General features: G+C 43.7%; 1 protein-coding gene across 1 annotated transcript; it reads left to right on the top strand.

The window, feature by feature from the left end:
- Positions 1–21713: 21713 nt before the first annotated feature.
- On the top strand, positions 21714–23004 carry LOC308362730 (galanin receptor 2a; the record flags this gene model as incomplete). Its single annotated transcript, XM_080835457.1, has 2 exons — positions 21714–22060; positions 22266–23004. 2 exons carry the CDS (start codon positions 21714–21716, stop codon positions 23002–23004), a joined length of 1086 nt encoding a protein of 361 aa, XP_080691583.1.
- Positions 23005–26199: the final 3195 nt, after the last annotated feature.

Raw genomic sequence — 26199 nt, 5'->3', positions numbered from 1 at the left:
CCCCCCAAAAAAACATTTCCTGCCAATTTATGCCAATTGAACATGGGTTATTGAGGATTTTGAAGATTTAAGTTGCACTATTTTTCGATCTGAAGGAAATTGGCGAGATCAAACTTGAAAATGGCCTGTTACTGTACAGCACATGGTCACTGACTTTGGGGGGAAGCAAAGGGTGCATCCTGAATGCACAAAGCTAGTTTGATCATCTATCGACCAGCAAGCATGCCAGAAGAAGGAATAATAATAGCTACCCGCATCAATGTGGATACCAAACAAACACACAGCGCTTGTCTCAGCTCAACTAAGGCATGCTCAGCCTGATGCTGATGCTTATTGACAGGAGGTCGGGTAGAGAGAAAGGGCCCCACAGCGAAAGCCGAGGTCCAGGCCTCCAACGGGTTATCATGGCTCTAGCCTGGCTGTGAATCCAGGTTGGCTGGACCCACCGTGAGAGTACTGGCTCCACGCTCCACACGCTCGGAGGGACTAATGGAAGTCAGGGGATGGGGGGTGGAGGTGGTGTGGAGTGGAGTGGGAGTGGGGGGCAGTGTGAGAATAAGAGAGAGAGAGAGAGACAGAGTGTGTGAGTGCGAGCTGATGTGGAAAATTTTCAAATGCCGTGACTTCATGTTAGGCCCCACACCTACTGCCACGTTAATTCACCCTTGCCGCTAATGATGATATGGCATCAAGTACGCACGGGGCTATCCAACCTGAGACCAGACCATTTATAAGCCATTCAGACACACCGCTTTCTCCCGTGCCCCCAATTAACACAGCACACAACAGCAGAGACGTCGTTCATTTTCCCTCCTGTGAGTTTCAGACAATGCTTGTAACCTGTGTATCGCAATGACAGCCAGTACTGAGCATTTCGCACAGTTTACGTCAAGGTAAAGTGTTCTTTTTTGTGTTTTGCTTCTGCACAGTAAGGTAATGAAAGAGCAGAGGCGATGTACTGTTCTCTGTTGACAGATTTGACATTGTTTTTCACATTTACAACATGTCCTACTTTTTTGCCAGGAAGTTTACTTTTTTTTTGTAATTTGCTACCTCAAAGAACAGTTTTGAAATAGATAATCTGACTCATCACAAAGCTCTGTGTGTTTAGGCACACAACATCCAAGTCATTTATTCTGTCCCTGCCAATGGCAGTACTGAGAAGCAAACTAACCACACAAATACGCAGTGACAATTCCTCCATGATCCATCATACAAGCCAGAGTTACCAGAAGATATTTCAACAATTTAAAAAGTGAAAAGGGGCCCTGTGTAATGTCCTCTGCCAAAAATAGACTTAAAACATATCCAAAGTTACAGCTCTAGTGAGACCCCAAGGGCTTGGTGGTGTCCTTGTCAGGGGGCTTACACAGAACAAATTGCCAGACCCGAATCCTATTGCTTCCGTGTGCTAAACCCCATCCTCTCAGGTCTTGTTTGGGGTCTGCGTGCGTCGACCTGACCCCGGAGCCAGCAGTCCTACTCTCTGCTCTCGTGCCTGTTTCGTTTTCACACACTCATGGGTCTGGACTGTGTCTCTTTTTCCCTCAAGTATTTCTTTTACTATTTTGACTCGTCTCAGATGGAGTCTTTTTAGTGCCAGGGTGGTGGGGTCAAAGAGAGATCTCCAGGCCTTGCACGCTTGCGGTGTGTTGCAGTGGCACACTTTAAGCTGTGACCTTTACTGGTAGGGTGGGTCAAGTTACAGCCTAATGTAAACTGACGGTTAACATGGAGTTAGAGTTTTCCAGGAAAGATTTTCACAGGAAAACCAGAAGAAATGAATGAATTTGAAACCATATTTTTCAGATGGTGATTCAGATTTTCTTTCAATTGAGTGAAAACGCTTCTCTTTGACTGACCTAAGATTCATAAACCTAAGTTTTAAAAAAGTTGTTTGAAAATCATCCACAATGCTATGTGAATGTTCTTATTTTCAGATGCTTCAGAAATATAGTTTAGGCCTATTGGCAGTGCAAATGAAGACATGAATGAACGACTCCAAAAATAATCATTTGCACGGCAAGATACGACATAAATCCACAGAATCTGTTCGACAGTTCGTCTCGTAATTCACAAGGTCAAAAAGTCCCTTTTCATTAAGCACATCAACTCTCACATAGTCACTATAGACCCAAACCCCCTTTTAACAGGTACGGAACCCAGACGGCTCTGGACAGGACCAGTAAGAACCGGGCAGAGCCAGACCACTCAGCTGTGGGGGGGGGGGGGGGGGGTGGGGGGGTGGGAGCAGTGGCCCGGGGTCAGGGTGAGGGGAGCAGAGGGAAGGAGAGGGAAGAGGGCCCTGGGGCTCTAAGGGCCTTTCGGCCGCAGGTCCCTTACTCTCCTCGGGGGATGTTGTCTCGCCTCGAGCGAGGCAACTGAGTCAACAGAGCGAGGGGGCACGGCTCCGTCACCTGGACCTCTGCGGTCAGCGGGGCAGAACGGAGAGACGGGGAGACATTGGATAACCGCCGTCTGCAGGGGGTCTCGGGGTGGTCTGAGAAATCTTAGCGTACCAACCCCCGTCCCCCTCCCCACGGTAAAAAATAGATTGTGGTGTCAGGAATGAATCTGCGTATCCATTCATAAGATTCCACAATGTGTATTTTGTTAAGGTTTGTTTCCACTGTCGCGTGTATTCTGCAATTGTTTCTTCTCGTTTTTTTTTTCTTTTAGTGATTTGTGGTGAAAGAATGTGGGGGGTTAAGAAAGTGATCATGTCCCGCCAACATTTTTGTGGCTTTTGCTGTTAATTCCGTACCGGCCAAGGAATGGTTGTATCTCCATCTTGATGCAAGAAACTTTACCCTACCTCCCACTTCTTTGGAACAGGTTGTGATTACACTGGTTAGCAGGTCTGTGGTAATAGAAATGCATGTATTTTTAAGGTCATGTATTGGTAGTTTAGATACCAACTCCTTCATAAAGCAGCCCTCTATGAAGGCCTTTTGGATCAGATTGACATGTTCATCAGGTACACTTTTGCCCTTTCAATAGTTTTTTGGACTGTTTTTCTGGTTTTTGCACCAAAATTTGCGCCAAACCCGAAAACAAAACAAAAAGGTAGCGATATTAGTGAGATGGAGGGAAAAACACAGTTAGGTGTGTGTGAGGTTATTGCTTGGCTCCTTCAGCCAGCCTTTGTTTTGTTGGAGAGAATGACATCAGTTTTTGACCTTCTTACAGGAAGAACAAAGTAGATTGTTCTGCTGTTTGACTTGTATATGGGATGCTGTGGCACCAGGTGGTAATTCAATCAGACTTAACAGAGAAGGGCCAAGATCCACAGCAAGAGCCAATACCCAAGGTCTTTAAAATGGATGTTTTCACATCAACTCAACAAACCCCCTTCCCCCACCTCTTCAGTGCCATTCATTGATTTGGTTGAAACCAGCAGAGTTTCAGTCTACCCACAACCACATCCAGTTTAGCCTCGTCATCAAGTTCTTGTGTGTAGCCAGAAGGCATATGACATGTTATTTTTAGTGCTTTGTGATATGTAGAGCTAATTTATATTTATTTATATTTATACTTAAGCTCAGGTGAGAGTTACAACACTATACCTTAGAGTTTGGATATTTTTTTTGTTGGATTTGTCTGGAGACCCTTAATTGAGAAGAGGTTGGATGGTGGAAGGCCAGCCAGTAAACTGTGGGGGGTGGGGAGGACACAACAATGGCTAAGGTTTAAGAGCTCACCCAAAACACCTCAACTGGGTCTGGTTTAATCAGTCAGCATGTGGATAAAGTTGTAGAAACCTTTGGATTAGAAGTTGTAAAACAACACTGGATTAAGCCTAGCTTCTACATCCTCTATAAATGAAACAGCCCAGTCAGTCATGAAACAGAAAATCAGTGACCTCCAGCAGGGGCGCTGCCAGGAATTTTGGGCCCTATGAAAGATTCTAGGGGAGAGGCCTGTTTGCGCGCGCAGCGCGTGGCAATTTTTTGGGGTGCCCATTTGAAATAAATCTTCATTATCAATGATAAATATATTGTATAATGGGCTGAAATGGAAGGCACCCAATGCATTCACTTTAATTATGTCAAATTAAGATTCACTAGCATTAATAACTGATTATAAAAACCAACATTCTATAGGTAGGGACTGATATTATTGTTTCGAAATACTAGAGAGATATATTAATGCAAAGAATAGAGAGATGTCTGTAGTTATTTCTTGTATTTCGAATTTGCTCGTTCGCACTAACAAAATAGCTAGCTAGCTTGCTAGCTTAGTGTTAACATAGCCCACTACATTACAATATTCCCTTTCATTAACCTCAAGTAAACCTACATTTGAGCAGGTAACAATCGTTAACAACTACAGATAACAGATACAGCCACATTCTGTAACTACCTGTACTTACAATTTCACTCCTTGCACCGTTTACTTTGAGCTAAACTCCATGGCTATAATCCTGGCTGTCTTGAAGAGACGTTAGGCAGAAACAAATACATTGTAACGCTGGTTGCACAGGTTATGCAGACGCAGACCACTTTGATTGACTGACACACGCACACATTGTTCAAATCATACGCTGGACACTTTATTAGTATTTCTACATGGGTTTAGATAATGATCAGGCTATAATAAGACCACATCGGCTATGTGTTTGGTGGTTGGTGTAAACCGGGACATATTAGCGTCCCGACAGGTTTTTGCTGGCTAAAGAACACGGATCAATCTTCTGTGTTCTGCATGTGTCTCCGGAAGGTGGAGGTGCTGGTGTCCTAAGTAACAGTAATAACTGACCGGTTTGGAGCTTTAAGAAACCTCTCCAAACTTGGCTGGGTGTCCACTGCCACTGCTTCTACTCACCTTTTTGGATTTTCTTTTTTGTTTATACATTATATGGCACTGCTCTCATTGCTTTACATGCTCAACGCTTAACGTACTTGATTTTACTTAATCTCAATTGTTAAGTCAGTTGGTCGTTGCAGTCCACATGTGGTCAATGATATTGTGCCCTGATCCAGACGTTTGTAACAGTTCTTAGGAGGAACCTTTTGCTTGCACTGCAAACTCACATAACCTTCCTCATATAGAACAGCAATAGACCATCCAGTTGTTGTGGCAACATGAAGTCTCTAAATCTGTCAGCTGTTCGATATTTTCCATAATAAGGGTCTCTGGGCTTATTGTAGAAAATTTCATCAACCCTGCAGGACCTAAAACAGAACTGTTTACAATGCCCACTGCCTCATAGTGATGTCTGACTGGGTCATTCTCTGAAGGATACCAAAAACCTTACCTCATTTCACAGTTTAAAGACCTAAAAAGGACTACCGTAACTACTGACTACCCAGTTATCAAGAGGGCATTGCTCCAGTGCCCTGAAGTGAAATACATAAAACTCATCTCCCTGAACTGTACATACAGCCTGCCCTCCTGAAGGCTATAGGTTTGTTAAGTTAGTGCAGTGATAACTGAATAACAAACATAAAGCTTAAGACTGTTCCACATAAGACACTACTGCAGTAGTAGTCGTCTCAAAAAGGTCAGATGATTTAGCCAATCACAGACCTACAGCAGCAGCCTCTGTTGAAAGCCCCTGCATCTTCAGAAGTGCAGGACTCAGAGGCCTGTCGCGACCCCAGGAAACGCAGCAGGAGCTGGGGGAGAGCTTGCTGGCAGGGCCCCGAATCCTTGCGCCGCGCTCCACTAATGGGCCACGCAGCTGTGTGTGAGCGGGAGAGAGGAAGTGGATTGAATAACGCAGACGTCGCAAGGCCAGGTCTGTTGACATTCTTTTTGGGGCTTTGTGGTCCAAAGATTCATGGGTTCAAAAACGACTGTGTGACTAAACTGATGTCAAAATTCAAGATTTGTACCCCGAATCTCAGGTATTTTAAGATATTAACTTATTTGTTGACTATGGACTTCATCTTGCGAACAATGTCAAAGAAAACGTAGGTTAAAAATGATTGAAAGTTGCCGGTAAACCTACATGTGATTTTTGGTAAATATACATCTTGTCTCTGACATCCTGAATATTCAAAGTACGTACTTTCTGAAAATGAAGATGCCAAATTGTTGATTGTGAATTGCTCAGTGGCAAAAAAGTGCAAAACCTGTCTTAAAATATGGCGTATAGGCAAGATGAATTGACATCTGAAAAGCTTGTACTAAAAACGACTTTATTCTTGCCAGTAAGATGCATTTTCTTGACTTTCTGTCCGCTTTCTGTTTACTCTCAATATCTTTTTTGTGCCTTACTTTCTTTTCATTCTCTTCTCAGCTATCCCTTCTTGTGTCTGTAAATACTTCACTATGCCTAAGAGATGCAATATACTGTAATGTGGCCTTTCAGGTTTTGGTCTGAATGATTTGTGAGGCTCTCAGGGCTTTTACATTTCTCTCTCTCTCTCTCTCTCTCTCTCTCTCTCTCTCTCTCTCTCATTTCTCGATCTTTGGATCTAGACTTCACCTAGATGCATTGACCTGAATAATCCCCGTACTCTCTCCCATGGTCATGTTTCTCAAAGACTGACTGAAAACTGACACTAGAAGTGCTAACTCCTCCATTCCCCATTTCATTGCCATACTATCCCTATACACCAAAGGTGTCAAAGTTTCAACTGATGCCAATTTTGTTTCAATAGGCACATCTGTGAGACTATTACCTAGTCATTTCCTGTTTGATTGATGCCTCAGACTAAGTGGTTGTTTAACTTCATACTTTGTTCATTTGTACCTAGCTCAAAATAATACAATTTCTGGCTTTTACAATGAGGTTTGATAAATATTTTAATAATAATATATTAATATTTTATAAAACCTTTGAGCCTTTTAAGTCCCTGAACCTCACAAACTCCAATGAAGTAATTGTTGGGCAATGGAGCTCTCTGCAACTTCTGACCTGAATTGATCCCATCAAATTAATTATAAAGCTAATAAAACACAATTTAGAAAGAACTATAACCCTTTCAACGAAACAAATAATAATAATAATAACAATTTGCCTGTGCTGTTGCCAAAAGAACACTATATTATATTTTTACAATATTATTGGCGAGTGAGAGAGACCTGGATCTGATTTAGAGACATTCACAAGCTGTAGACTTCATGACCCTGCATCCTGAATCAAGAGGTCATAACGCGAAAGGTGAAAAGTCATGAGATGCGAAGCTGCCACCCAGAAGAAGAAAAATGTGACACATTTACAGTCTCGACCTGAATATTTTTTAAATGGTTTAATTTTTCTGGCGCTGTCCTCCTGCCCCACTGCCCAGCCTTCTGGCAGACCCAGAGAGCACAAGCTCAGTCAACCACAGGCTGTGCAGCCGTTGTGGCATTTTCAACTTTTTGGCTTCCTGTATTGACAAAACTTCTCTGGGATCGGTGAGGGGAATCAGGTAGGATGTCTGAGAAGAAATCATTAAAAAATACTACGCAATCATTTCATACTATAAAAATACAGTCTGCATTTGCTTTTGATTATTCCCATTAAAATATATTCGGTTTTAAAAATAAAAAAAGGGAGAGAGAGAGAGCGGGAGAGACAAACTAGCACTTCTCCAGTCATATTTTATTTTTGGACTTTATGAGGAGAGTTTGCCTGAGGCTGTGTGCTGAGTTGTACAGGAAATGCCAAAGGCCATTTCCTCTTGGTCTCCCTGGCAGACAGAGGAACTGTGGCACACTGTAGGGAAATTACGGCCCACAGCTTATTTTTTACGCAATTTTTATTTTGTCTGTGTGGTGTGAGAAACTCAGTGCGAGGAACCTCTAAGATGTTGGAGCTTTAATCAAGGTGGGGAATGCGGACAACAGCGTGGGACAACAGGAAGACAGCCTGGCTGTGAGGATGTGATGGACACTCTAGTGGGCTGAAAAACAGGTGCACCCATCTGTCTGTTTTGTAAACAGACAGACATCCAAACCTTTCAGTACGATTCTCTCTCTCTCTGTCTCTCTTTCTCTCACACATTCACTGACTCACTCACTCACTCTCTCGTGTCTGTTTTGGGTAAATAGTCCTGCATGACCTTTTGGCAGTAAACACAAATGTTTTCTTACGTCATTGCCTCTGCACCACGAAAAGCATCGCACAAATCCTAATTTTACCACGTGAGAAGATACGCCGGCCTGTTTAAGAAATCATGTCTTCCATCTCTCTCTCTCTCTCTCTCTCTATGTCTCCCTCTCTCACATCTTTCTGCAGGTCAGCGCTCTGTCATCGCTGAGAAATGCAAACAATTGTGACCTTACTGTTTGGGCCTTTCCACTGGCGACCTGTGCGCCGCAGATGTGTGTAGCCCACGCGAGGACTCGGTTGCATGCAAAGTGACACAACTTTGACAAAGGGTTCCGGAGCGGTCGTTTCTCCCTGCTGCGATGACACACTCTTTCCACTTTCTCCGCTCTCTGCGCGGTCTACGTGACGTAGTCTTTAGGCTAAGTGGCCTGATTATGCGCCATTGTGTGGTTTAATGTATTTGATTATGGGGCCATATGTGACTGTAGATTGGAAATTTGCAAGAGAACACAAGGGCAAGTGAAAACATCCAGGCTTTGTTATTGTAAAACAGGTGTAGTGGCCGTGCACCTGGGAGGGGCTTCTTTATTTTAGTAAATAAAAAAACAGACCCACTGGCCAACCAGTGTGCCGGTGGCTGTGTATTTTAGTGACAACGAAGAGTAAACACGACAAACAAGCGTGCTGCAACTGATTTAGTGTGTCTAGGAAACAGCGTGTGTTTCATTAGAGGGGGCTGATTCGCTCATTGTACGTCGAAGATTTTCCCCCCGAAGTTGAAAGACGGGCAGAGTGGATTTGGAGCCCGGGCTGAATTAATCTCGAAAGGGGAAGTGGCCCGGGAAGTGATCCCTGGCACCCTCCTGGAGAGTCTGGATAAAATCAGTTTTCCAGAGTGACGGCATGTACAGTGAAGCACCAAAACATGTCAGCGTGGCCAACACTGGCACTGACAGTGCCTCGACCTTAGCCGCTAGAACAGAACATGGGTACACCGTAGTGTTACATCACAGTGGGATATTTGGTAGGTGCTTTTAACCCTCAGGAGCACGGGCTAAATTCAGATTGACAGCATTCATGATTTGATTATCATGTTTGTTTGTTCTTTGTGTTAAGGGGTGTGGGGGGTCTCTCTCACACAGATAGTTAGAATGAATTTTAAGGTGGGGTCCATTTCTTGCCTTGGTGCTGGCCAAGAGGTCTTATAGTCTTATAGAATTATAGTGTTCTTCTAGTATAATCGTCTCATAGTCTGCACATGTAACCACAATGACTGATGACTCTCATTCCAACCGTATCTTCTGCTTTTCATTCATGCTCACCCTCTCTCTCTTTCTCTCTCTTACTCTCTCTCCCTCACTCGTTGAGCCAAGGAGGACAGGCTAACTGAATGGGGGGTTTACAAACGAAAAATTACTCATTCTGCCTTTCAGGAAGCTAACGTGACAGCGTCTACCTCTTGTGACTGGCTGGTTCTCACTGTTCACGCAAAGGGGAGTGGAGTGGATTTATGGCAGGCAGTGAAATTTTGGCACAACAACAAACAAACTGCTCTCAAGTACGAATTTGTTCCTTTAGTACTAAAGAGCCGTTGAAAAGAATCAGATCGGATCGAAACGAAACGTACACCACTAATTCAGATTCATAATGTGACAACAAAGACGTTTAGCCTTTAGACTTGTATTAAGACGGCACATTGTCACACAAATTGCTATGGTGTTTAGAACAAGGTGTTTATTGAAATGTCTGCACAACTTGACTTATACAATCCCAGCAAGTGTTTGTGTGTACCAGGGCAGGTGTCATCCCATAGTCGTTGAGGAAGTGAACAAACAACGACAAACATTCAAGCACTTCACCCTGTTTTTGCGTTGTTAAAAAAAAACTTGTTCAGATTTGTTAATTGTTTTCCCCCTGCGGCCAGGTCTTTGTTGAAGCGGCGTTCTGTAATGGTGTACCAAGTGCTGAGCGATAGACTAAGCACAATTAGGGGGTTCGCATTCCTACTGTTTCTATAAATACTTGCTGTGTTTCCTCACCGCTGTCTGTCAAACTCATTAGAAGAGTGGAAAATCTGCTCCCAACAAGGACCGGCTTTCCATATATTCCAATGGTACAGAGGTAACAGGAAAGTTAGTGGGGTACTTAGAGTAGTAGTATTGTGTGTGTGTGTGTGTGTGTGTGTGTGTGTGTGTGTTCAAGGCAGTAGGGGATAGGGTCACTGCACTGCAAAAATGCTTTTCTAACCTAGTGTTATTACTCTTATATTGAGATGAAAAAATCTAGTTGGTCTTGTTTCTAGCTAAATTGTACTTACCTAGTGCTCTTTGGTAAGGTTATTTTTGCCTATTTCAAGCAAATATTACTTATTTTAAGAAATCTTAACAAGCAAATTTGGCTGCCAGTGCGTTAAGCAAATTTGGCTTAAAACAAGCAAATTTGGCTGCCAGTGCGTTAAGCAAATTTGGCTTGTTAAGATTTCTTAAAATAAGTAATATTTGCTTGAAATAGGCAAAAATAACCTTACCAAAGAGCACTAGGTAAGTACAATTTAGCTAGAAACAAGACCAACTAGATTTTTTTCATCTCAATATAAGAGTAATAACACTAGGTTAGAAAAGCATTTTTGCAGTGTGAGTGCACTGCACAAACTCTCCACAGCAACTGAAGTAATCACTGAACACAGAGTTACCTAATCATTCTGCTAAAGGGGTTTTACATTTAGAAATAAAATGCAGTTGAAAAGCCATGACAAATCTATCTATAAATCCAGAAATCTCTGTGTGTCTGTCTGTCTGTCTAGGGCGTATCTCCCTGACGTTAGTTAAGTTAGTTATGAGATTTCGCATGTAGCTTACGCATGTCATGAACCTGTGCATCCTTGATTTCGAAGATTTCTGAATTCATTGTTCGCGACATATTTGTATTTTATCGTTTGCCGCAGGCACTATGGGTAGTGAGCAACTATCGTCGTCATAGATGTTACCCCAGCTGATGCGTATGGGCCTGGCATGTAACCAACTCTCATTACCATGTTAAGTAGTATATTGTAGTATATTGTAGTTTGATGTATTTGTATAAGAGTTAGCTTTCTATTCAACGTTGCTGGTTAGCTTAGACCAGTGACCATGCGTTCATGCATCTACTGACGCAATTTCAGAGGTTTTCCGATGTATTAGTGTACCGATGTAAGAAGCGTGACTGGCAGACTGTGATCAGAGAGATCGATGCACCTGAAAAGGAAACATGCATCACAATAATACTTCAGTGTAACCTCTACCTATGTGGAGTGCAAATATGTCTTGCTATTACACTACCCAACAGCTACACCTACATCTGCTTACACAAGGCCTACAGAATGCATAATTCCTACTGGCACTGCACTAGTGATGATAGCAAATAAAACCTACACTGAGTATTTAAGGTGAAGTTCATGTGTACGCTCCAGAGTGTTGTTGTCAATGTGTACAGTGACATTTTCCATTCTTGACATCCATTAACTAACCCTTAGGGATATATATGAATAAGACTCCTGGACTCCATGCCCCTCATATACAGACTATAGCCCCCTTATTCCAAAGTGTTTAGTGTTGTAATGGTTACCGTGAAGACAGCGGTATTACACATTTAGATTGTGTCTGTACGGTGTGTGGACAAAAGATTCCACACATGTACTGACCATTTGTAACTATATGTAATGATTGAGTGCAGTGACAGAATGAGAAGGTGCTGAGTGTGGGAGAGAGTACACCAGTCATCAAACAGTATTAGCCTACCTGTCCCAGCAGTCTATACATTCCATTAGTAAGGGTTGATTGTGGAGACATAAAAAAGCTTCTAAGAGCTTGAAACCTGTTTCTAGTGGTTTTGTTTTGTTTTTCCCCAAACACAGGAATGATTTAGCCTTTCACGTCTGCGAGGAAAGAGAAGGTAGAACAGGCCTGACAGACTTTGTGTGGCTCTTCTCACACAGGAGGAGAAGGTTGCCGACGAGATATTTATGGCTCCGGCACGGTGAGAGACAAGGGATTTGGTGCGTGCACAGCCGGTGGGAGAGAGGGAGTGCCGGGATGAATTCGTGCTACGGTGCAGACGTCGTTGTGGTTTGGTTTCATGACGAGACAGAAAATCAGGTCTGCCATATGGTAGGAATTCACAGCCGATCCGTAAGACGTAAACATTTTGAGTCTTAAGATCCAATTTTTTTCTTTTTGTTGAGCATCGTGTCTACACTTTGTCAACATTTTTAGTCTCCTCTATGAATCATTGTTAATGAACTGTCTAGAAAGTTCATTCTTTGAATACATTTGAAAAGACCCAGAACTTAGAAGATATTCATCAAATATGAAATTTTTCCACCTGTGAACATGCAGATCTCTCTGGTTGCAATCATGACTGTCTAATCAGACCAGACGGGAGTTGTTGGAAATTAGCATAACTGTAGCATGCCAATGCTATTGATTTGCCTCAGATGTCTAAGGAGGTCTTGGTGACTAAGCAACAGTCTCCCTCTACCACGAGGACTAGAGCCCCAGGGTGCCTTCAGCATTACTTGCTTTGCAAGCATATTCATTTGGAGTCTAGATGATGGTCAGTACCAGCGACATCAAAACATCCACAGTCTACACAAACGCTGCAAATAAAAGCATTCTTGAAATACGGCGGGATGTTGAGCACTTAATTAGTGCCTTCTGAAAAGCAATGGTAGGACTTTGAGTTCTTCTTTTTCAATAGTCCCATTTCTACCTCCTTAACCTAATGGGGTGTGTGTGTACACGCATTCATGCACTCAGACACTGCCCTGAGGCCCTGGTATCCACAGTTCAAAGGAGCAACAGCAGGGTAATGGAATGACAATCACCTTGATTGGGGAGAAAATCGGCCATCGTCTGAACAGGCTGCAGCTGCATGCACTCAGCATCACACAGGCTCTTCCCGTGGCAATCTCTGAACCGGCGGGCACACTGCATGCCCACTCCATCGCACAGGCTCCTCCCGTGGCAATCTCTGAATCGGCAGGGACACACAGGCTCTTCCCGTGGCAATCTCTGAACCGGCAGGGACACACAGGCTCTTCCCGTGGCAATCTCTGAACCGCCGGGCACACTGCATGCCCACTCCTGCATTCACGGCAGGTTTTTCAAACAAGGACTTATTTCAGTTCTTGAAATGAGTCGTTCTTCTAAAAAGGAGCAGTATTTTTGATTTATTATGAAATGCTTTGTGGAATCACTATCGCTCATAGAGGGCCTCCCACTTTCCACACAAGACAGAGGAGATTGCCCATAATCCAGCTGTAGACAAGATCTCCTCATCACTAAGAGGAAAATGTAAATATGGATGGTGTCATAGACAAGGATTCAAATATGTATCAAGGAAAATTACAGTATTTGTAAAGATATCTTGATTGAGGTCAGTTACCATCTCACCGCCTCAATGTTGTAGATAGAGATTTTTTTTCCTCATTAACATTCAATTTTATTTTCCTTTCATTCCTTCAAGATGGCTGTAAGCTACCCGAATATTAATGTGTTACTAAGGTGCATGCGTAGGTCATTTCCTGCTACCACATCCCATAAGGCAGGAGTTTTTCACTGAATAGCCTCCTTCAACTCTGTCATAGATTATCAATGGTTATATTTTAATTTGTGAAGTTTTGCTGGAGCCTTTGTGCTTTTTTTTCTGTAGCCATGGACAGGTCGGCGTGCCTGCGGTGTTTCGTAACCGAGGCAACACCCATGGTTTGACGGACGCTGTCAGTGCAAGAGGGAAAAAGTAACGCAACACATTCCACTCCACGAGCTGGGACCGCACGCTTGTGGCCGGATGTCTTTTCCCAGTAGTTACGGAAGCCCGGGAGTAGCGTGTGCCTCCTCTGCCAATCGCCCCCCCCCCTCCTTCTCCTCCTCCATCCCTCGCCTCCTGTCCTCCATTTCATCCCACTGTTTTTGTTTGGGTGTTTTGGTGATGCTCTGTTGTTGCTCTCCCCCTTCTCTCCAGACGCCCGCCCGTCCGTCCAGAGCCAGCACCTTGTGGTCTCCTCATGACGAAAGTCCGCAGCGAGTCCTTTCCGGAGCGGGGTGAAGCGGGTGGGCCTCGGGGCGGTGGTGGGTCCTGGAGTTTCCACTTGCGCAACAACAATGCTTCGATTCGTCTAATCGGGGGTATTTAGGCTAAGTAAACTATCAGTCTTCGGGGCTTCGTCTCTGAGACTGTGGCCCAGGCATGCAGGAGTCTTATTCAAACCATTTGTGTGCGGTCGGGGAGACGGGGCCGGGAGAGGGGGAGCGAGACTGTGAGGAGGTGGTAGGGTGGAGGTGAAGGGGGGGGGGTATTGTATAACCCTGAGGGAGAAAGTCTGAGACGCGTAGAGTGAGAGGTCTTGGCAACGAGAGCCAAACCACACGCAGCTTGCGTGATTGTGGCTCTGACTGCACTCGTGTGAGTCTCCTTCTCTCTGTCTCTCTTCCTCTCTCCTTCTCTCTCTCTCTCTCTCTCTCTCTCACATCACTGCTGCTGTCTCTTGTTTCCCAGACGCACCTGCACGCACATCCCACCTGACCTTGTGACCTCTGATCTCTCAACAGCAAAGGCACAAGAGAAAAAGGCCAATGATGACAAGGACAGAAAATGAGAAGACGGGCAGAGTCTTTCAGCGAGACAACTGAGGATTACCTGAGGTGCCAGTCCAACCTTAATTCACCTAAATGTTCATTTATCTAAGAGTGTTACACAAAGCTCATGTTGTGTAGTGCTGGCTCACTGCACCACCCAATATCCGAGATCATGAAAGCCCTCATTAGCCCCAACCCCCCCAACTCCCAACAAAAAAACCTGAATGGAATTCAAAAGCCAAAAACCATATTCAGCCAGCAGAGTTTTGATTCTTCTTTTTTTTAATGGTGCTGGTTTATAATGAAACACTCCTTTCAAACCCTTCTCCCTACACACTGACGTTATCCACCGGACACACGTCCATATTAAAAAATGCACGCTAGTTTATAACGTGTGGGTCTACCTCGAATGGCAGGTGGGAAAATTCAAGGCATTTTTCTTTTCTTTTTAGGGAAGCTGAGGGGTCACACAGGAAGCAGGTGAAAGGCAGTTTCAAAGGCAGTACTGTATGAGCATGTGTATATTACATGCCCTTAAATGTCCTCATCATTTTCAAGAACAGCAATGGTTCATACGTCATAAGTATTAACATGTGTCCGTAGCTCAGTTTGTGGAGCGTGCTGCTAGCAGCGGCGAGGTTAAGAGCTCAGTTCCCCTGGGCTAGACTAGAGCCCATACTGCCCATCACTGGGTTGTGATAGTTGGCTTGGAGGAACCTGCCAGGTAAATTACTAAATAAAAGCTAAATTGTGTCCCAGGTTAGCATTCTAATCTTCTCCGGTGCACTGCACCCTCTTATTTTTCATGCTAATGGAGCAGATGTTTTGAGGTCATCGGTTTGAAGCCCCCCTCCACAGCAGGAGTTGACACTCAAGACTGGCTGTCTTCACAGTAAATGCGGTGTGTGGGGGGTCGGGGTCAGGAAATGTGAGGCTGTGGTGTGTGTGTGTAGGGTGCGTGTGTGTGTGTGTGTGGGGATGGAGGGGTTGTAGTCGGGGTCAGGATATGTGAGGCTGTGGTGCGTCAAATGCCAACACCATTCATGCGCAGGCCAGCTTCCACGCCAGAAACTCCCTCCGTGCTGAAATGAAGCTTTCGACTTGGTGGGGGCGGTAGGCTACGGCAATTATTGCTTGCTGGTGAAAGATAAGAAGCGGTTTGTCTATGAACCGCTGCTCGGCTCCACTCATCATTTGTTACCATGGTGACTCTGAGAGCCAGCAGGCCTCTGTGTGCTGAGCATGAACTGAAGCCGCAACGTGGCCCAGTCATCAAGAGGTCATTTGAGAGAAAGCTAAGTGTGCTAGCGTTCGCACTGAATCCACTGGACTTGTACCTTTAACACTTTCCATGCCCTTTTTGAAATGCTGGTTGTCACATTGTTCTACAGTTACATCATTTCCTACACGTTTCGTACTTCATGATCCGAATTACAAGCGACCTATAAGCCATGCCATTTAAAGGCCGAAAGAAAAAAGAGTGAGTGATAGTGAATGTTTCGCTTTCCACTTTCCTCCTTTCATCCTGTGCTAGAATCAGTGGGACATGAAGCGCAGAAAGGAAGCAAACTCCTCATGTAGAAATCAAGCTGCTGCTGCTTCAGAGGAAGTCTTCCTCTGGTGCCCTTGAGTTCTCACAGTTCTGGAGCTTTATAGAGGTCTCTCTCAGGTCACAGCTAACACAGAATGTATCTGGGAAGGTAATCAGTCGTGAGGGAACCTTGACACCACACACATTCATAAACTCTCTCTCTCTAACTCTCTCTGTCATTAATACACAATTGTATTCACATTTCCACACATCTATGGTGCAAGGCAGAAAGCACTGTGAATCCTAACAGTGGACATGCAGATTTGTGATTATTTGGCCATGGGGGTCATAAGAGAGTCAGCTTACCAGAGGTCCTCTCTCTGATCCTCTCATGAACAAAGGTGGCAACCCCCCATTTGGTTTTTACCTTTCATTAAGTTTGATTGATACTTAATAAACATTTAATCCGTTTATTGTATTAATAAACTGTTCATTCATTAGCCGATCATATAACTCCTCTTGTGCCATGCCATCACACATAACAACAGGCTTCTATCCTGCATGGTAATATTATAGGTCATTCAATAATTTAATGGAGTGAGATTAATTGTATTTTTCCGCAATATTTACCACTCTAATGTATTCTACAGTCTCATAATGTTCAGAGACGTATAAACCTTCCAGACTGGTGTTTTCCGTCATTTGGTAACTTTTTGGCTGCCTTTACAAGTGGTGACCAGCCTCCGCTATCCGCATGCTTATACATTCTGGTCCAAAACTGCTGAGTGTAAATTTAAACTCATATATATATCAAGCGTGCTGCTGGAAAACTTGCATGTGATGTTAAAGTCCTTAACTAACTAACCCAAGACCATAGTAGCGCTTTATCAAAACTCAGAATGTCGCTCCGTGGTAGGATGAACTGGCACAGTGAGCATTTTGATACGGCATTTCTGTTCAGCGTATGGAAAACCAAAGTGGCTGGAACGTTAGATAAGTTGGCAACTAAGGCCTCACAATTCACTCCAGCAAGGAGAAGATATATGACTGCTTGATCAGAACAGAAATGCATACGTGAAGGCAACAACATTCGCACAGTGAAAGCATTATGTTTGTAATATTGTAGTGAGGTAGTCCAGAAGAATGGAGTCAGAACAATTATCTCTAGTTAAATGGCAAGACTGCACAGCTCAGGGTTGCTGTTTCTTGGCACAGAACCACAGCGTATCAGCAGGTCTCATACATAGGGATGACACACACCATGTGTAGACAGATACACAAACAGACACAGGGCTGATCTAAGGCATTCAAAGGTACCACATCTATAGACATATACATCTTGATGTATGTCCCATAACACGGATAGCATTTTTGCTCTTTGTGGCTTATAGACGACAGGACGCTGCCATTAGGTTCCTGCTATCTGATTGGCCTGTAGCCCATAGGCTCTGTAGGCTGTAGCGGACATGTTTTCTAGGAGAATCTTTATCAATCTGTAGAATTGCCAATTCTGAAGTTACTAACTTTAAGTAGTTACATGTAATCTGATGTATCAAGCTATAACCGGGCAAGATTATGCTGTCAGAATTGCGTTGTGTCCATATAATTACATAACTGTTATTCACAGTCATTGATATCAAGCAAGTGCAAGATATATTACAATTATATTACAAGTGCATTCGGGTTCTCCTTTTGTGTTAAGGTCAGCGTTTGTCTTCTGTTAGCGATTTGAAGTCTGCGTGTTATGTGTGATGCCTTGTGTAGTCTCCTCATGTATATGTGTCTGTGTCCGCCCTTAACCTATAAACTGTGCCTGTGTATAAGACCCAGGGCCTTCCCTTCAATCTGCGTCAGTTGCCGTTTGTCTGAATCAACAGAACGAGTGCCAAATAGAACCGAAGTGAGTGCCAAAGAGAACACTGGAACATTTCCCCGTCCTGGATATGTAGAGCATTGTATCCGCCAGCCAGAGGAACCGCGACGTTGTTGCTGATCTAGTCCAGGTGTCTCTTGCATCACTGTCCCCAGCCACAGGGGCCTCAGTATCCTCAACTTCCTGTGTCACTTCTCCTGTCTGAGTATCTCTGCGCCACCGGCATTGGGCCGTGCCTTCTCCAGAGAAGTCTTCCCACACCTGTCTTCACCAAGGTCTTCGCTAGCTGAGGGCCGTGGGGTACCACTTCACTGCAGCCCGCCACGGAGCTCAGCACGCTGAGGACACTGTTGACTGAGAGACCAGAAATGCTCCTGGAGACGGCCGCTGCTGGCGTCCAAATCCATACTTTATGTGGGTGCTGAGGCTATGGCACCACTGCTATGACGGAGAAAGACAGCGATGGGTCTTTGCATTGACAGCCAGCCACCTCCGCCTCAGGGCCACGAGCCAGAGAGGTGTTGCAGCTACCCAGAGGGGGCTACTGATGCACAGGGGGGGGCTACTGATGCACAGGGGGGGCTACTGATGCACAGGGGGGGCTACTGATGCACAGGGGTCTTTCGTTTGGCTGCTGCTGGCCAGAGGGGGCGCTGTGTTCAATGACAGCCAGGGTCTACTGCATCATTACTGACAGCCTGGGTTCTCTGGGCCCTTGCCACCAGCTCTGTGCCGTTGGGTTTGTCAGGCGGCCGCTACCCTGCCACTGTGTTGCAGCCTTAATGTTCAGAAACTTTCTCTTTACAGGACTGCGTCCTCTGCTCTCCACTTTGCCATGAGCTTGTGCCGTGGTGGTGCCGGGAGCAACGGGTCCTGGTCGTCTCCCCAAGATCCTAAGGCCCTGTTTTGTGCCTTCAACCACTTCACTGGGGCCGTGTACGCTCCATTGGTCCTGGGACTCGTGTTTGTGGTTGCTGGGGACTGTGCAGTGTGCAGAGCTGTGGGGTCCTGTTGTTATCCGGATGTGGTGAGTTACCCCATAAATAGCTTTAGGGTTTAACATGAGTAATGTTGGAATAATGTCTGAAATAATCTCTGAAATAATCTCTCTCTCTCTCTCTCTCTCTCTCTCTCTATAACACACACACACACACAAAGTAGTATAATACAGGGATGCAAAGATACATAAAAGTACTGGAAAGTAAGGAGCTGATGTTACTCAAACTCGTATGAGTTGCCGGCAGCCCCTGCCTAAAATATATCCTTCCTGCAGTGGTCAAAATAAGGTCACCAGGGCTGAGGAGTGCTAACAAGGCCTGTCTCACATTTGTCTGACCGTGAATAGAATGTATTCACAAATGGAGTTTATTAGTTTTCCATCACAGTCTCAGATCTGTATTAATAGCTTTCCCGTCATTTTCCTTTCATCTAAAAATGGAATAAGAGAGTTGGGCCAACCTGGAGAGGATAGTGATACGGTCCCGTTCACTACAGCTGTTTGACCTGGCGTACTCCAGGGCAGCAACAGAGCAAAGGAATCATCCATTGTGGTGGTGCTGCCCTCTGCTGGCCAAAGGAGGTAGTGTAATTTGAATTGCTGACTGTCCTGAGCCAGTCAGCTGATTTTTCTGAATTCTAAGCACTCATCATTGGTTTTACGTGGAAGCACTGTAGGATTCTTATTAAAGGATGCTCTACCCAGCAGAACGAGTATTTTACACCCCTGGTAAGGTTTTAACAAGGTTGCACCGAAGGGGGAGGCAAATCTTTAAAGTTTCCGTTTCCTTGCACCTGTTCACAGGAAAGTACTGGCATCTGGTGATCTGGTCAAGGTCACGGCCAACCACATGGTATTGTCTCACCATTGCAGACAGAAAGATTGGGCATTGTATTAAAGCGGAGAAAAAACATCATCACAAGTGTGTCACCAATCACCGCAACTAATCACCAGCTCTCAGGGTGAAGTAAGCAGAACTACTTAAATAAATCAACTATAATAACCTCTTCTTAAGTAAGATAAGGAGCAGTATAAAAATGAAAAACAACACTGTAGATACTTAGGGTTTGCACTAACAAATGATACAGATGATACTTAATATGATTAATAACATTAAGCACAGAATTTGTCACAATGTAATGTTCTATTTGTTCTGTTCCATTCAATGAAAATCAATGACTGCAGAAAATATTGGTTTTATTCCAAAACGCTTTCACAAATTTTTTAAATGTTATACTATTGATTTTATGAAAAAGTAATAAAATATGGGATATAAGGGTTCTTCGGTTGCATCAATAACATAGGGTACTTCATAGTGAAAGCAAATTTTGGTTCGAAATTAATTCATCAGAATAATGATCAAGAAAACATACATAATTATTCTCAGTTTTATTCTTTTCTATGTGACCTGTTGACAATGAGGTAGCCTGTCCTTTCAAGTATCTGCCGAAAAACAACCTCGAGCTTCCTTTTCTCTCCTGGATACCCCAAGGATAAAAACTGAACCAAGGGCTATTTTAGATGCTAATGAGTGTGTGTAAGTGTCCATGCACAAGAGTGCTTGTTGGAAACGGCGTGCCATATATTTACCAGCGGAAAAAACCTGTGACTCACGCGGAGAGGATGGATGGGAAGGGAGGATCAGACGGTGGCATGCCCAGCTGAGAGGTGTTTGCCCGGGGGAATGAGGCCAGTGAGGCCCTGAGACATAGGACCTTGAGGTGAGTCAGGGATTGTCAGGAGTCCAGTGCCATCTGGAATAACACTGGAGGGTCATTCCTTCATATGTGTTACTCTGTCACCATGCTGCTGTGTCCCATACCCTAATGTGCAGTGATGTATCTAATGTTTCTAAACCACATAAAAAAGGCATACTCCCATGCATACTGCTATTTTTAGATGTCTACTTTTTAATCATACCCAAGGTGAGGTTTATGAACAAACTATTAAGGAGCTAACTGCTCTTTTATACTCATGAACAAAGACCATATTTATAAAATGGGCCTTCAACTTTAAAATTGGTGTCTCGCCTCTGGTCTTTCACATCTGAAACATACTTTGTTCATATTAATTTGAAAGCCAGTCCTACAGGAACAATTATGATTTTACTTTTGCAGGTGATGGAACCAGTCTTTCCACCGACGTCTTGCCATAAGTCGCACTAGAGGGCAGTCACACAGCATATAGAGTATTGTTTATAGTATTACCCTATAGGGAAGTCACATAGCATACAGAGGATTGTTTAAAGTGTTTCAGCAAATACACTATAGGGCCGTCACACAGCATATAGAGGATTGTTGAAAGTGTTTCAGTAAATACACTATAGCATAGAATACATTATAATTTACAAGGACAGGACTATTCATTGGTTTTCTAAGACACACAGGGTTGGAAAACACTAAGGTTAATTTCATGGATTGCCATCTTATTATCTGGTCTTCATTTCAATGACGTGGGTGGAGACAAGAAGTAGTCTGGGTCTCATTTAAATGTTGTAGTGGTGCCTCGTTTCCAGCGCGCGCGCGAGAGGGGCACTCAGTCGTTCGAAGTGATGGAAGTCCGTGCGTTTTTTCAACTCTTATGCTTGGCCGTTTTTATTTATCTATAGAGATCAAATAATGTAGAAACTCGTTTGATTCGAGGTAGTCTATTGTGTCCTCCGCATTCTGTATGATGACTTTTTAATAAGTCTAGATTCGGGATATAAAAAAAATATGAATTTCTCTCAGCAAAACCTCTTTAATGTGCACTGGAAACCAGAATCTGTTATAATTTCTCTTGTTTTCTTCTTAATTTTCCTAGTCGGCACATTTGGAAACTGTTTGGTTCTTGCTGTGCTTTTGCGTAATGGACAGATGAATACGAAGACGACCAACTTGTTCATTCTGAATCTGTGCATCGCAGACCTCTGCTTCATTGTATTTTGTGTGCCTTTGCAAGCGACGATCTACACGATGGACGAGTGGGTTTTCGGACCATTTGTGTGCAAGGCGATGCACTTTCTCATTTACCTCACCATGTACGCCAGCATCTTCACATTGACTGCTGTGTCGCTGGACAGGTGCGTGTGGAATTCATCTTTACCACTCATTATATAACATGACTTAATGATAATCGTAATTGTGAATATAAATCATTTGACTTGTTCATTTTTAACACAAAACACAAGTCAAACAAATATATTCTAATTTAAGACAAATCAAGATACATATTTAGCTATACTGTCACATGAAAATGGTTAAAATATCCTGTATATTTCTGAACAGGTATCTGGCCATTCGCTACCCTCTTCGCTCAAGGGAAATGAGAACCCCGAAAAATGCCCTAATATCGATTTGTGTGGTGTGGGGGTTATCTCTGGTCTTCTCTGGACCATACTTGAGCTACTACCAGCAAATGGATCTAGACGGCACTACGGTGTGCATCCCGGCCTGGGACATTCACCATCGCCGGGCCATGGATGTATGCACCTTTGTCTTTGGATACATGATTCCCGTGCTGGTGCTAAGCCTGACCTACGCGCGCACTATCCGCTACTTGTGGACCACGGTGGACCCTGTGGATGACATGTCTGAGTCCAAACGAGCCAAACGCAAGGTGACCAAGATGATCATCATCGTGGCTGCGTTATTCTGCATATGCTGGCTGCCGCACCACCTGGTGATCCTCTGCATGTGGTTCGGCCACTTCCCTCTCAACCACGTCACCTACGTGCTCCGTATCCTCTCTCATCTGGTGGCTTACGCCAACTCCTGCCTCAACCCCATCGTATACGCCTTGGTCTCCAAACACTTCCGCAAAGGCTTCCAGAAGGTGTTCAGCTGTGCGCTCAGGAGAAGGATTGTCAACCGGGTCAATGTCGTGCACCAGATTCATACAGTAAGCTTAGTGGAGGCAGGATCCAGTGAAACTTCCAACCTTAGCGATAATGTCACCAAGGACAGGAAGCCAAACAATCCACAGGGAACAGTGACCAACGCTTTCGTGACATTTAATGTTACATAGCATCTTAATGCAAAGTTATTTTTTAATTCCTAAAAAGAGAGTATGACTGACCATCAGAGGCCGCTGGATGATGGTTCTCTTCTACACCAGTGTATTGGCAGTGACTGCTCACTGGTCGCCTACTTCCAGTCTGTTGAGCTTCGATGCCTCAGTCAAGCTCATAGCTGATGGTAGTTGCAGCAGTGTGTGAGCTGTCAGCTTTAAGGGGTCTATTTGTTCAAATGGGTTTAATTGGTCACATTCTTGTTATGATCATAAAGGTATTTTTGGCAACACATATTGTGAATGCAGTTATGATGATTCTGGCCAAAAAATTAAGACTGGAAAACGGAGTGATATTAACTTAAATGTCTTCAAGTTTGTGAATAGTGACCACATTAGAGTTCATAGGTTTAATGGAATGTTCATTATGGTGAAGAGGGTACTAACTGCTTTTAGAAGTTTAAATACATTTCCCATGCCAGTATTTACCCACTGATGCCAAAGAGAGGGGATTTATTTTCACAAGCCGGACAGCATTTGCCAATGGCTTATAGGGTAGATAACAGTATCGTGTTCAGTGTTTTGGGCTCAAAGTGAGATTCTGTTGTACTATGTCATCAGAAACTGAACCTTTTGACACATGTTCCCACGTAACATGTGGGGGTCTACCTGACCTCATGATCTAGTTCATGCACTGTTAAAGAGCATTACATCGACAGATATGAAAAAAGGTGAAAGTAATACAGTGCCCTCCACAATTATTGGCACCCTTAGTGAATGTGACCAAAACAGGCTATGAAAAAATATATCTTTTCTGTTTATCATCTTGGTCTTTCCCTCAAAATATTCACAAAAATCTTACCTTTTCATCGAAGTAAAATTCTTGAAAGAATTTATTTTTTTGACATTACATAAAAGATTTTTCTCCAAAACATGGGTGCCACAATTATTGGCACCCCTAGAAAATCCTATAATTAAAATCTAACTGAAGTATATTACCAGTCATGTTTTATATTTTTGAGTTTACCTGTTTCATTAGGAACTCTTAAGTGGTCAACCATGGCTTTCTGCTTCACAGAGGTATAAATATGAGGTGACACAGGCCAAATACCCTTAGGCTGAATCCCATTTCTCCCCCTACCCCTTCGTCTTTCCCCTTCCCCTCCGTTTTGCGCGTTCATGTGGAGGGGTAGGGCTGTCCCAATTAACGTTAAGACAGAGGGGTAGGGGAAGGGGAAGCGCTTTCTACCCCTCCAAACGGAGATTTTCCGAGGGCACACTTCAAACGGAGGGGTAGACTGATTTCCCTCAATGCATTGCGAACCCGTGATCATTAAAGAAAAAACATCGCGCGAGTCCATTTAAAAATGTCGGAAACAGCAGGGAAAGCATTACACAAATGAAAGTATTTTCTTTGTAATTCATGATTTTAAAACTTGTTTGATGAAATGTTGCATTGTGTAAATAACAGCTGCAGGCGCCATGTTTGTTTATGTCTGGTGAGTGACAGCTGTCGCTCTCCGGTAACGTAACAGCTGACGCTTCGTACTGATGACGTACGTAATTGTTGAAGTGCTATCCCAATTCGAAGGGCTAGCGTTTCAACCCCTTCGGCTACCCCTCCATTTGAAAAAGCGAAGGCGAAGGGGTAGGGGTAAGGGTAGGGGTAGAGATTAGAAATGGGATTGGGCCTTAGTCATTCATCAAGATGTGAAAGACAAAAGAACTCAGTGTCAAAGTGCGACAAAAAGTTGTTGAGCTGCCGAAATCTGGATTTAGGGAAATAAGAAAATATCTAAACAGTTGGAAATACCCACTTCCACAATCAGGGCAATAATTAAGAAGTTAAAAGCGAGAGGAGATGTAAGGAATCAGCCTGGAAGAGGACCTATCTGTAAACTGACCCGACGCACCGTGAGGAGGATGGTTCGACTGGTAAAAGAATCTCCAAGGATCACAGCTGGATAATTGCAGAGGTTAGTTAAGTCCTGGGGTCAGAACGTCTCCAGAACTACCATCAGACTGCACCTACATCACCACAAGTTGTTTTTGAGGGTTATCAGAAAAAAGCCTCTGCTGTCAATCAACAACAAACTAAAGTGCCTACAGTTTGCCGAATGTAAGTCAGACTTTTATATTAGAGTTATATGGTCAGATGAGACCAAAATAAGGCTTCTTGGCAAAAAAACATCAAAGGTGGGTTTGGCGTAAACAGAAAGATAGCCATACAGAAGAGCACCCCATACCCACTTTGAAGTATGGTGGCGGATCTCTGATGTTGTGGGTCTGTCTTCCAAAGGCCCTGGACATCTTGTTAGGATACATGGTATCATGTACTCCATCAAATACCAGCAGATATTAAATAAAAACCTAACAGCCCCCCTCTAGGAAGCTTAAACTGGGCCGTGGTTGGACCTCCCAGCAGGACAATGATCCGAAGCACACCTAAAAATCAACACAAAAATGGTTCACCGACAGCAGAATTAAGGCTTTACCATGGCCATCACAGTCCCCAGACCTAAACCCCATAGAAAATCTGTGGGAAGAGCTGAAGCCGAATCTGCAAATGTGTTGACCTCAGAATCTGAAGGATCTGCAGAGATACTGTATGTAGGAATGGTCTCAGGTCTGTCCCATGTGTTCACCAACCTCATCACGCACTATAGGAGAAGACTTGGATCTGTTATCTTGGCAAAGGGAGGCTGCTCAAAACATTAAATTAAGGGGTGCCAATAATTGTGGCACACCTGTTTAGGAGAATAGTATTTATTTAAAGAAAAATAAATATATTTCAAAAAAATTATTTCAATGAAAAGGTAAGATTTTTGTGAATATTTTGAGTGAAAGACCAAGAGGATAAACAGCAAACAAATATTTTTTCATAGCCTGTTTTGGTCACATTCAATAAGGGTGGCAATAATTGCGGAGGGCACTGTATGTATAATGTATTCTTCTTCTGTTTCTGTGGAAATCTGTGAATTTTTCAGTAGCGAGTACATTTCATTGTATAAGAGTGTTTTGAGTCCAGTGGTCTATTTAGTTTGAAAATGCAGAAACACACCAATATAACTGTCTGTTGTGATCAAAATGTGGCTCAGATGTTCAATTGACTGAAATAAATCTTCTGAATGTGAACAGTCGCTAGCCATATTCCCCCTTCATACCAGGACCAGAGAGAATGGCTCTGCAGTGTGCAGTTCTTTATGTGTTGCA

This window comes from Sprattus sprattus (genome assembly GCF_963457725.1).
Source record: "Sprattus sprattus genome assembly, chromosome: 3".
NCBI classification, from domain to species: Eukaryota; Metazoa; Chordata; class Actinopteri; order Clupeiformes; family Clupeidae; genus Sprattus; species Sprattus sprattus.
Note: the sequence above shows the minus strand (reverse complement) of the source record. Positions and strands in the feature narration are given on the sequence as shown.